This window comes from Schistocerca serialis, chromosome 4 (assembly GCF_023864345.2).
Source record: "Schistocerca serialis cubense isolate TAMUIC-IGC-003099 chromosome 4, iqSchSeri2.2, whole genome shotgun sequence".
Taxonomy (NCBI): domain Eukaryota; kingdom Metazoa; phylum Arthropoda; class Insecta; order Orthoptera; family Acrididae; genus Schistocerca; species Schistocerca serialis.
The window spans coordinates 794,990,322-795,003,828 of NC_064641.1; the positions used below are offsets into that span (position 1 = coordinate 794,990,322).

A 13,507-nucleotide genomic window follows, 5' to 3' on the forward strand; every position below is an offset into this window, starting at 1 on the left:
TATGGCACCACATGCCACATGTTTGGAGTGACCATGGTTGGGGTCAAATCATTTTTCCCTGGCAGAGTGATATCAAAAGGACTGTGCCCCCAAGGTCACCTGATGTAACATCATCCGACATATTTTCTGTAGTGACCTAAAGGCAAGGTCTACAGTAACAAAACACACAACTTTGAAGATTTATGAGAGAACATCATCCGTGAAATCCAGGCAGTGACACCAGAGGTTCAGGCAGCAACATTCGAGAATCTGCAGTGTCTTGTTCAACTGTGTTTACAAGTTGACGGTGGTTACTTCCAGCACCTTTTGTGATTATTTCCCCATGATCAAGGTATGACATGTTCATTTCATTTCATTTCCTGATTTTTATGTGAAGCCTTTAAGAGTCATTTAAACAAATGTTCATTTATGGGCCTTCTTTTGAGTGGGACACCCTGTACATCATGTCCCCACTCATGCACAACCTGTTGGAAATACATAACATAACACTTAACAGTTTGTTTCAGAATCTATACTGTTTGGGATTCTATGAGAAATATATGTGGAGTTTATAGGAGCAAAATGTTTCCACAATATTTTGCCACCGGACTCAACACTTAACAGCAATAAATCATAAACAGAATTTGAATTTGTTTTCCCCTCTTAAAAGTAGTAATGAACAAAACAATAGGTAAGAAACAGTTGATTTCAACTCAGCATGATTAGTTTGAACTAATTTTGCAAGATTCTCATTGATAAGTTCCTTTACACTCTTAGTTTTATTTGTCATAAAATTAACTTTATCTTCATGCCATTCAGAATTCATATGCATTTTTGCAGATTTGTGAAACTTTTTAAATTGATGAATGGATGGCTTGTGAATGTGCCATAATGACTGTCATGCTTTATAGAAGGCTAAGAAAGCACACAGAACTTACACCCTTAAATGACTTACAATGAACGAACCACATATATACTAACAGCCAGTCCAACTGAAACATCCTCTTTATGCCATCTACATCATCCTTGAAATTATAATTTTTATTAGGTTGCAATAGATTCAATAAAATCTTATACTTTAGGGAATCACCAATCTCCCCATCCCCCACCCCCACACACTGCCCCAAACATAATTTCTGACCTCAGATATACTGACAGGAAGACTACTACCCTTTTCATCAAAGCACTGGAAACCTGTAGCACTACTGGCTATGTCTGTATTATCTTCATGAGCAAAATTACTGGGATTTTTAAAAGAAGATCTTTTCTGGTGATACTTCATTGCAAATAGTATGTTTTTCAATTCCCTCATTTTCATTTTTGGTTTTTATTCATTTCCGACTTGCCAAGAGCTTATGAATGTCTGTGATTTTTTTTTTCTTTCTGTTCACTAAGATTTTACACCTCATAATGCCTAAAATTTTAAGTAGATCACATTCATGCACCACTGCTCACTTACAGCTGATTGTCGACTATGGAAAAATTGAAAGGTAGCTTTATTGTCTGCCAAAAATGCCTTCGCAGCATATTGATCAGCTAAGTTTTGTGACAGTGCATTATGAAGATTTTCATGCTCAAATATTGTGCTTATTTCCAGAATTGCTCATGAAATTTTTTAAATGAAGGTAGTTACACAACTATTTCTCAATGAGTGCCAGGAACTGCTGGATCGCAACGGTTGGTGGTAGTTCCAGTCACAATGACTTACTGCTTGTAATGACATATACCTATCAGTGACCAAACAGTACAAATGAATGCCCTTCAGCAAATGAAAAGACAACACAATATGCTACTTTAAGTCAGGGACAGACATTTGTTGCCCATTATTTGAATTTTGACCAAGTAAGCTTTTGTTGAGCAATTTTTATTGTGCAGCTGTTTTATTACACCAAAAGCCATTTGAAGTTACTGCTTAATGCATAATAGTAATGCCTGGAGGTTATTGACATGTCATTTTCTTTCTTATGAGCTGTGCATTATTCAAAAGTACTAAAATCCCAAATATTCTAGCTATAGAAATGCAAATTTAATATTCCATTTTTCATCATATAGGTACTACACTGTACTTAAAAGGGGTGTTAAATAAATAACGCAACACTTTTCTTTTCTGAAAGCAAGTTGGTTTTATTCAGGATTCCAATACACCACATTATTCCCCACTCTTTAGGCTATTTTCCAACATAATGTCCATTCAATGCAGTAGCCTTATGCCACCTTACTGAGAGGACCTGTTTGCTCACATTGTATCATTCTACTGGTTGACATTGAAGCCACCGTCTTGTTGCTTCAATAACCTACCCACAATGCTTGTATTGCTTCTCACAGAGTGCATCCTTCATTGGGCCGGACAGATGGAAGTCAGAAAGTGCAAGATCCAAGCAGATGAGGAAGAACAGTCCAAAGAAGGTTTCTGAGCTCCTCTTGTGTGTGCAGACTTGTGTGAGGCCTCACGTTGTCATAGAGAAGGAGAAGTTCATTTGCATTTTTGTAGCAACAAACATGCTGAAGTTGATTCCTCAATTTCCTGAGGGTAACACAATACACTTTCAAGTGGACTGTTGCACCACAAAAAAGGACATTATCCTCTCAGGGTCCCACAACACCATCACGATGACTTTACCGACTGAGAGTGTGGCTTTGAACAATTTCTTTGGAACAGAGGTTGTGTGGCACCACTCCATGGATTGCCATTTTGTTTGTAGTTTGAAGTGATGAACCCTTTGTTTCATCACCAGTGACAATGTTTGACAAAGCATTGTCATGGTCAGCCTTGTAGCACACAAGCAAATTCTGCACAGATGGTTCTTTGTTGCTCTTTATGATCTTCTGCTCGGTGTTGAGGAACCAGTGGCACACGTCTTTGAGTTATCCAACTGGTGGATGAGTGTGTTAGCACTACCAACAGAACTCCAGTTGAGCAGAAATGTGTCTGATGGTGATCTATCAATGATCTTGAATGAGAGTGTCTGCATGCTCCAACATTTTAGAAGTCACAGCTGTGTGAGGTGAGACAGCTCATGGGAAATTGGACAGGTTTGTGCAACTTAAAGTTGCAAAGATGATAGATGCCTCATCCAATGACTCACTATGATTTTATTCAGTGCGAGGTCTCCCCAGACATTCAGCAAGTGTCTATGAAAATCTGCGCTGCTCTGTTTTTCTGCCAAAATTGTATACCAAGCTCTCTGCTTGGTATGCACCTCCATTACAGATTCCTTTTTGAAGGCTACATATAGTGCTGCCACCCATTGGAACATCATGACACAATAGGGGCTGAAGTGGAAATATTCCACAATATCACACTTAAATTCCATATTTTTTCAAATGAAATTGGTTGACAAAGAATAAAGAAGTGTTGCATTACTTATTGAGTGGCCCACATAATGTTTCAAGGGAATGTCATTTTTAAGATTTACTTCAGTTTTTTCACATTTGAATTTAACATTGAACTATGACATAATACTTCATTCTTTTAATGTTGTTAAGAATAAAAATCTCACATGCTTTGCACAAGGATGTATCCGAACATGTTGAAAATAAATCCGTAGATCAAATGCTTATTGTCATTATCATGTCAGTTACTTTTGTTAATTTGTATCAGGTATGAGTACTGGAACAAAAATTAAAAAATTCAGTTCCAGTATTGTACCAATGTAATGTCCATTTGAGTAATATCAGTGTTCATGAGTTGATGTTAAAATGTCAGACTACTGTCCATGGTTATAAGGAGAAGCCCCAAAAATATATAAGACAGATGACAGTTTGACGGTTAAGTTTCATCACTGACAAAGATTATTTCTGCCAGTCATGTGTGAACCTTCACCATGCCCTCCTCTTGCGGAGTTTATACCGTTCTCTGACATCTGCACTGCTGAGTCGACAACACAGCAAAACCAGGAGCACCTCTGAAGATGTACAACAGTGCTCTGGATAAAATGTCAGGAATGAAAAAGTTCCATGCACCACAGCTATACATCCTGGAACATTCACCTGCAACTAACTGTATAAATTTACATGAAAGTGCTTCAGCATCAAAAGATTAATGAAGGACATGTATGCAGGCTTAATAGAGTCTTATGTGGGCTGAAGGAGATACTGAGTTAATTATGAAGGAAATCAATTTAAAAAGAAAAAAGTGAAGTTGATGGCTGCCTACCAGTATATATATGTTGGTAGTTATGATGACTGCTCTTTGTATCGTACTACATGTTGCTGATATTCTGTTTGTTGAGAATTATAAAAACAAACTCATGATATTAAAAATAAACTGAAAGTAATTATTCCAGCAAGGCACCTTGGTGAATGAAAATCCTTGGAAATTAACATACAGAGCACCATTGGGGAACTGTTTCTTCACTAATGCATTTATTTTGAGAACTTATTGAGAAGATTCAATATGGGAGATTGTAAATCTAACAAGATGTCAATGGCAGCAAGCCTCAGTGAAGAGTTTAATGGAGACATAGTTAGAAATAAACCACAGAAAGAATTACTACAGTGTCTGATGTGTGCAGTGATGGCTACAAGACCAGAAAGTGCATCAGGTAATCATTACAACAGTCATAAATATAAAAACTACAGAACAAGACTGCAAAAATTGTAAATGATTTCTTTAATACATTACTTGAAGCTCAAATGTTCTTCTCTGTTATGTTGATTCTGAATGGGGAAGTGGAGAAGACAGAAGAGATACAACAGGATAAATATTCCAGGCTTTCAAAAATACTGTATGCTGGGTAACCAAGGAGGAAGATATATGTTTCATTATCTTCAACAAACGCAGAATATGCTGCTTTTGCAATAGCTTCAAGAGAAGTTTTGTTGCTGATGGGTCTTCTTTAAGAATTTAAAATATTTATGAAGACTGAGTTTATGAAAACAATCACTTACATGTGTGTGTGTTGCAGAAGTGGGAGTGTTGTTGGCTGGCACATGTGGATATTAAATAGCACTTTAAATGTCCAGTGTGTAATACTTATGATCAGTGATGAACATATCTCTTTATCTGTGTAATATCTTCATAAATAAATATTATTACTTGTTAGATTAACTTTGGTTTCTGTGAGGAGTATCTAAAGCACAAGTCCCAGTTATTACAATAACATGGCATTAAATGTCTGGAAGCATTGTAAAGAATGGAGGTTTTTATCTATCATGAGGAAAATTACTTTCTCACAATATGATTAAGTTATATTTAATTTCCTCTTTTCTTTTTTGACAACTCTTATAATCATAAGCAAACTCAAGCATTCCTTGGAAGACTATAACTTGTAGGTAAAAAACTTACCCGGTATAATATTTTCTTTTACAATCTCAACAAACTGATCACGATCTGCTCGAGATTGTTCATGGAACAATCCAAGAGCATGTAATAACTCATGAATAGAGCGACCTTCTTGGCCAAGACAGTTTGGTCCCTTACTGTCTGGTGGCTGAAGGGAAATTATTTGTGCTCCACCGTGTTTCCCTACAAATGACCAGCACCTGTAAAAGTTTATTATTGTTGTTTAAAATCTTCATGTTTATCATTTATTTACTACTGGGACTCTGTAGTGTCCTAGAGACATATGTGAATTATTGCTAGAGTATTGAGTCTTAGCTGTTGCTTAGACTAAATTGAACAGATATAACTAAAAGAATGCAAAGAATTAATGAAGGATTATTTTACATAAAAATTACTTTGAAAAGGCAAGTGATTTAGAACCTTGGCATGTCAAGAAGCTTAAACTTCCCAGTGTTCATCAGTATGAAAAATAATTAAATGATTTATTCATATGCTTCAAATGACAGATCAGTAGCTCTAATTACTTATGTAGCTTACCCTTTTGGGTATTTAATTGGCCATATAAGCAGATAATCTTTTTGTTTGCCATTCCAAGGCACAAATTTGACACAGGTCATGAAATTCAAAATATTTATGGCTTTGTAAATTGTGATGTAATCATCTGGTTCTGAAACAAAGTGAAAAATCATTACTGTTGTATTTGTCTCCATTTCAGTTACAGCAACAATTTATTCCTCAAATAACATAACGTTTCAAAATGAAGATATACATATATTATTTAGAATTATTTATGAATTTTCAAAGTTCTTCCTATTAATCTGTATTTTGTGAAAAGCATTTTTTATGGTCTCCCACCATTTTCATACAGCAATTTAGAAAAATCATAAAAATTATACATACATATTGTTACATAAATTATCAAGCTTACATTCAATTTCCATTTGAGTGCACCATGTAACAATCTACTAGCACTCCAGAAAAACAGCAAGTCTAATACAGAACCTCATCAAGACACCATCAAATGTAATTCCTGATATTACTAAGTGGACCATGAAGAACTGTGTAAACTGGATGGTAGTTCCTTGTTGAAAATTCTTGCACTTTCACATCACAACTGGATTTTCTTACACAACCTGTGACATCGTCGCGAAAAAATACAGTGACCCTTATACGTAACAAGTTTCCTTTAAGTTACATCTATGGTCACAATCTTTTTTGTTTAACAGATTACCGGTTTCGGTCTTTAATGACCATCATCAGATCTGTTTCATAAAAACAAAGTCCTAATGTACTGCAGCAGTTCTGATGATGTCATTAAAGACCGAAACTGGTAATCTGTTAAACAAAAAAGATTGTGACCATAGACGTAAATTAAAGAAAACTTATGGATTTTCTTAGTTCTGCCTAACTTTGTGGATTATTCTGCGTGCAATCATTTTCTATAAATCCTTGCAAGTGGGTTGTAATGTACTAGACTAGTATACAACATGATCCTTGAGACTAGTGTATAACATGATATAGGGCTGCAGTTATAGTAATTTTGTATAACAACTTTCAATACTTTGTATTTTGCAATCTTCATGGTACATGGATTTAGAAATTTTATTACACTTAAAAGAGCATGCTGTTGGGATGTCACAGTATTATTATGTTAAATGAAACTAATATTTGGAGTATTTTAGAAGGTTACATGACAACATGTAACTATCTTATAAATATATCCAGTGTACTGCAGTGAGATAACAGACTACAATAATTTTTTCAGCCATTATTCAAGATTCTGTCACAATATAAAAACAAAAATTCTGTTTATGTAAAATTTATTTCAATTTCAATATCTTAAACTTTGTAAATATGTAACTTTTAACTGTAAATTTATTTCATAATCATTTGAATAATGGTGTGTAAAATTTTAATTGTTGTTATTTTATTTATATCACAATGGCAGCACCTGTCAATTTAATCTATGTTAGGGACAAGTGTGTAGTAGTAAGCTCTACACTATATATGTGCTCATCCCTGTTCAAAATTCTTAAATACACACATCAAAAAAAGTTTTGCATCACCTCAGTTCTGAGAGTTCCACAACCTGTACAGAAAATTGGAATAGAGATCAACATAAACATCATGTCCACCCTTTTTATTGCTCATGAAAATCACAGTGAGACCCTCAGAGGTGTTGGTCCAGATAGCTGTACACACCGGTACCTCTAATACGCAATAGCACGTCCTCTTGAATTGAAGCATACCTGTATTTGTCATGGCATACTATCCACAAGTTCATCAAGATTGTCCCACTCCTCAACAGCGATTCGATGTAGATCCCTCAGAGGGGTTGGTGGGTCACGTCATCCATCAACAGACCTTTTCAGTCTATCCCAGGCATGATCGATAGGGTTCATGTCTGGAGAACATGCTGGCCACTCTAGTCGAGTGATGTCATTCACGAGATGTGCTTGATGGGGGCGTGGATTGTTGTACATGAAGATGAATGCCTCACCAATAATCTGCCCATATGGTTGCACTATAAGTCGGAGGATGGCATTCACGTATCTTACAACCGTTACGGAGCCTTCCATGACCACCAGCAGCATATGTTGGCCCCACATAATGCCACCCCAAAACAGCAGGGAACTTCTGCCTTGCTGCACTTGCTGCCCTTGGGTGGCCTGAGCGAGGCTTGTCATCGACAGTCCCTGTCTGTCTGTATCTCCTCCATGTCCAGACACCACTTTGGTTCACTTCGGGACACCTGGACACTTCCCTTGTTGAGAGCCCTTCCTGGCACAAAGTAACAATGCGGACACAACCGAACCGTGGTATTGATTGTCCAGGCATGGTTGAACTACAGACAACACAAGCTGTGTACCTCCTTCCTGGTGGAATGACTGGAACTGGTCGGCTGTCAGGCCCCCTCCATCTAATAGTTGCATGGTTGTTTACATTTTTGGGCAGGTTTAGCGACATTTCTGAACAGTCAAAGGAACTGTGTCTGTGATACAATATCCACAGTCAACGTCTATCTTCAGGAGTTCTGGGAACCGGGGTGATGTAAAAGTTTTTTTGATGTGTGTAAGTGAATTGTAAAAAGTTTGATACAATTTTATTGAAACTGGAATGAATAAACACAACATTAAGAGGAAATAACTGTCTGCCTATTATTTTAGATGAAAAATTCTCTTAGTATTTCTGTTGCACCCCAGAGGTATTTTATTCTATATTACCAGTCCAATACTTTATCTCTTAGTGATGTTCTTGGATTGCTACTCTGATAAAACCACCTGGAAATCATGAACTCAATTTCTGAATAGTTAAAATAATGAACAATTATTACTTGGTATAATTGGATGGTAGCTACAGAAGGTGAGTAATTATAAGTAATTAAATAAAGACAAAATTAAGTTCCCATCTTATGAGGCAGCAACAAAGTGCTGAATCAAAGCTAACTTTTTGTAATAAAGACACAGGTTAGAGGAAATGCATTTATTCAGAGTTTCTGAAAGTTATCTAGGTCCAGAGGTCAAGCGAGGCACATCAGAATGGAATGAAAGGAAACTCAGCAATGAAGCCCCATATTTTGTGAGATGAGAGGGCTGGCTGATTCTGAAAGCTGGTTTTCGTTTCATCTTTTGCTTTATTCTGTGGCTAACAGATCTGGTAAATAGAAACATTTTCTGTCATTGATTGTAGTTTCTTTTTGAAAACAATTTTTGTGTAACTGTGTAATTAGATAAATGTTAGACAGATAAACACGAAAGTGCATAAAGACTGAAGCTTATATTGTGTGACCGATGTTATATTATACAAAGGAAGTACTCCTTTGTTTCTGACCATTAGTTAATGCTACTATAAACATCAACCAGTTTGGGAAATGCACTCAGAGATAGTGAAGATTACAGATGCACTTTGAAGGGCCTATTAGATTTCAACATCTTTTCTGTAACATACAGTACACAATAGGACAACTTGTTATTTTTCTCTTGCTTTAGTTGTTTCTTTTTCTTTCCCTTTTACAAATCTTTTTCATGACTACAATGTCTTGTGTTAGTTATCAAATAAGTAGATTTGTCTAATACCGTAAAGTGGGCTGATGTAATATGGAACAGTTCCATTTGTCCACAGCTTCTCAGGAAATACATCCCACCGTAGGCCAACACGCCAGTATTCATACATCTGTAAGCACAATGAAACTATAAATGTACACCAACAAAATTTCAGTATTTGATGATGAAATGTTGTTCTTTGTGAATGACATTACATTTTTGAGATGCTGCAATGAACTGCAGGAGAACAATGGATGACAAAAATTTTTACAAGCAACTCATAGCTTCAGAAAAGGAATAAACTCACAAGTTAAGTGCTTATTCTTTGACACTAAATTAAGAAAAGAGGGAATTCAAAGCAATTGTACAGTTGGTGACCGGAATACTGGGCAAGTGACAGAAAATGTGTTTCACCAATGTGCTGTATTAATAACAATGATATCAAGTACATGAATAAGATTAAAATTTAGTGTTCATTACTTATGCTTTGTGAAGCTCAAAACTGGGAAGCAAAACAGCAGAATGAGGTGAGAAGTACAACAGAGCAAAAAAGAATGAATGAAATGAATAGAAACAGCTATTCATCAAATGGGAGTGATTTTGACCTGTGGCTAGAACATACGTAAGTGGATAAGCACTGTAGCACATCTTTTGACTAGAGTTTTTCCTCGAGCATAATGCAGCACACACTTTTCTGGTGAAATGAGATGTCTATTAAATGTAAGTTTCTATTTTGTTTTCTGCTTACTTTTTTTAATTATAATTCTTTCCCTTATCAAAATCTTCAATTTTTTTTACCTGTCACATGTGAAATATTTAGTTTATATTTTAGATTATGACCTGTAAAATATCTTTATTCATCCTCATCCATGTTTTTCCGTTGCAGCAAGCAGGGTGAAGTTATAGATAAGCCACATACAATGTGGATTAAATACGCATGTGTGAACCCACTTTTCAAAGGTGATGAAACTGATGTGAAAAAACTACTGGCAAGTATCTCTGCTAATGACTTTTTTCATATACCGGTACCTAGAGAAACCGGTGTTCAGCAGATCTGTTGATCACCTGAACAGCCACAACATCTGAATCAGTGTCCGTTTGGTTTGCAGCAAGGATGATCAACTGATGATTCTTTTTTCTCCTTCACCACTCAAATTGTGCCATACTTGACAAAACGTTAGCACCAATTGTATACCTAAGTGACCTATCCAATGCTTTTGACTATATTAAGCATGACATTCTGCTAAGTCAAACAGAATTCTACAGGTTAAGTGGAATAACCATGACATGAATTAAGTCTTCATCCAAGACAGGCTCTGTCAACACTGGAGTGCCACAAAGCTTGGTACTGAGGCCCTTGCTGTTTCTTATGTGTATAAATGACTTCCCACTCTGTACCATAACAGTGAGCAAGTTCACCCTCATTGCAGGTGATACTTCTCTCCTAGTGGTTAAAACAGAAGCAAGAAATGTGGATCTCTCTGCTAACAGCATATCTAATGATATCATCAACTGGTTTAGCTGTAATGGACACTCTCTGAATATAAAAAAAACTCATTATATGCAGTCTCTTGTGACACAAAAAGAACAAATGGACATAAATATAAAAATGATGGACAACAAATATAGCAAGTGGATTCTGCTAAGTTCTTGGGTTCAAATGGTTCAAATGGCTGTGAGCACCATGGGACTTAACATCTGAGGTCATCAGTCCCCTAGAGCTTAGAACTACTTAAACCTAACTAAACTAAGGACATCACACACATCCATGCCTGAGGCAGGATTCGAACCTGTGACCATAGCGGCCGCGCGGTTCCAGACTGAAATGCCTAGAACCACTGGCCGGCCTAAGTTCTTGGGTGTGTACGTAGATTGCAAATAAATTGATCCTACTTTATACCAGATCTGGCAGAAAGACTTCATTCTGCAGCTTTTGCCTTATGCATAATTGCATAAACTACATGTACACATACATTTACATGATCACTCTGCAATTCACAATTAAGTGGCTGGTAGAGGGTTCATTGAACCATCTGCAAGATATTTCTCTACCTTTCCACTCTGAAACAATGTGTGGGAAAAATGAACACTTAAATCTTTCCATGAGAGCTCTGATTTCTCTCATTTTATTATGATGATTATTCCTCCCTATGTAGGTGGGTGCCAACAAAATATTTTCACACTCTGAGGAGAAAGTTTGTGATTGAAATTTCATGAGAAGACCCTGTCACAACAAAATACACCTTTGTTTTAATGATTGCCATCCCAATTCCCATATCATATCGGTTGCACACTCTCCCCTATTTCATGATAATACAAAATGAGCTGTGCTTTTTTGAACTTTTTCATTGTCCTCCATCAATCCTATCTGATGCAGATCCCACACCACATAGCAATACTCCAGAAGAGGGTGGACAAGCATAGTGTAAGCAGTTTATTTAGTAGACCTGTTGCATTTTATAAGTGTTCTCCCAACGAATCACAGTCTTTGGTTTGCTTGCCCCACAACATTATCTCTGTGATTATTCCAGTATAAGTTATTTGTAATTGTAATCGTTAAGTATTTAGTTGAATTTACAGCCTTATGTTTTTTATCCTGTAATTTAGCAGATTCCTTTTAGTACTCATGTGGATGACTTCACACTTTTCATTATTTAAAATCCACTGCCACTTTTTGCACCATACAGATATCTTGTCTAAATTGTTATGCAATTTGTTTTGATATCTGTTAATCTACAAATAAGAATGCCATCAGAGCTGCTTGCTTTGGATATTTCCAAGCACTTTTGTCTCATGGCATCATTTTTTTGGGGCAGTCTCTATCAGAAAAATTTTCAGCACTCAGAAGAGAGCTATACATATTATGAGTGGTGTTCATCTGAGGCACTCTTACAGGAATTGGTTCCAGAAACTACATGTTTTTACAATGATGTCTCAGTACAGCTTCTCCCTTGTTTGTTTCATTAGTAAAAATTACTACCATGGCCACAATATGAGATCAAAACATGATTTTATAGTAACCAAACAAACTTTATCCTTGTGCAAAATGGAGTAAATTTCTCAGGCATAGAAGTTTTTAATGCTCTAATGAGACACATCAGAAGTCTTGGTTTTTGAACACTAAAATTCAAGGGAAAATTGAAAGAATACCTGTTGCAAAATTCATTCTACTCAATTAATGAATTTTTTAAATTTAACTAAATGGATAAGTGTGTAGTTTTCTTGTATAATTGGGATGTCCCACTTAGTGCAAGCGTAAATATAAATTATTTTTTGTCTTAAAGATATAATCATTTTCAAATATTAAGATATTAGTAACACAATGTCTCATAGTGTTTTCATAAATAGGAATTGTGATGTCTTGTGGTGTTATGAACCACATTTATTTTCATAGGTTACAATGTGACATTAGCTGGTATGAATATTATCATGAATCTATTATATTGTACTCTATATTACTCATTTCATAAATTTTATGGAAAATTCATCATTATAAGTGTTGTATGAACACTGACTTGTTTCTAGCAACTGTAATGCTGTTGGGATCAATGCAACTCCCAACAAAATAAAATACATAAATAAGTAATTTCTTCTCCTCCCACAGCTGTTGCTCATTTATCTGGTGCCACTCGGCATTCCAAATTTTTTGGTCTTTGAGGATCTCCTTTTCCTAGCTGCCACGAGGTCTTTTCTTGGTCTCTTCCCCAAAACATTTCAGACATAATAAGCCTGACGGGTTGTGTGGGGAGCCGCCCTCTTCATAGGCCCATACCACTGCATTCGCTTCTGTTCAATGTTTTCCAGCAGACTTCTTACTAATCCTAGCTATTGTGTGATATTCTCAGTCTTTATTTTATCTATTTTTGTTTTCTGTAGATAAGAATGGAGGAAATTGTTTTCTGTTACCTGGAGGAAATTATTATTCAGCCCAGTATCCATTTCTGCTTATAATCCACATACTCATATAGGTGGATGGTATGTTTTGTATATGCTGATCTTAGAAGCTTGCAGAAAAGTTTCATCCAAAAATATTTGACTTACTACATTACACAAGTTGGAAACTTAAAAGCTTGTACTGTGCTTCCAGTTCCTTGATGCCTGGTGTTGACTGAGTAAACCAAGTTATGCAAGTACTGGATATTGTCCATAATATTTATCTCATCATTTCCAATTCTTATATGGACTGTCGGACAGTTTCTAC

General features: G+C 36.1%; 1 protein-coding gene across 1 annotated transcript in view; it reads right to left on the reverse strand.

Annotated features, from left to right (window-relative positions):
* Positions 1-13,507, reverse strand: part of LOC126474772 (uncharacterized) — a 225,256-nt gene that overhangs the window by 14,935 nt on the left and 196,814 nt on the right. Inside the window, exons 11-13 of the mRNA XM_050102247.1 lie at positions 9,340-9,436; positions 5,801-5,930; positions 5,267-5,463 (exon numbers count right to left, since the gene is read on the reverse strand). Of these exons, the coding sequence (XP_049958204.1) occupies positions 5,267-5,463; positions 5,801-5,930; positions 9,340-9,436 (424 nt within the window). The remainder of the gene's footprint in view (positions 1-5,266; positions 5,464-5,800; positions 5,931-9,339; positions 9,437-13,507) is intronic.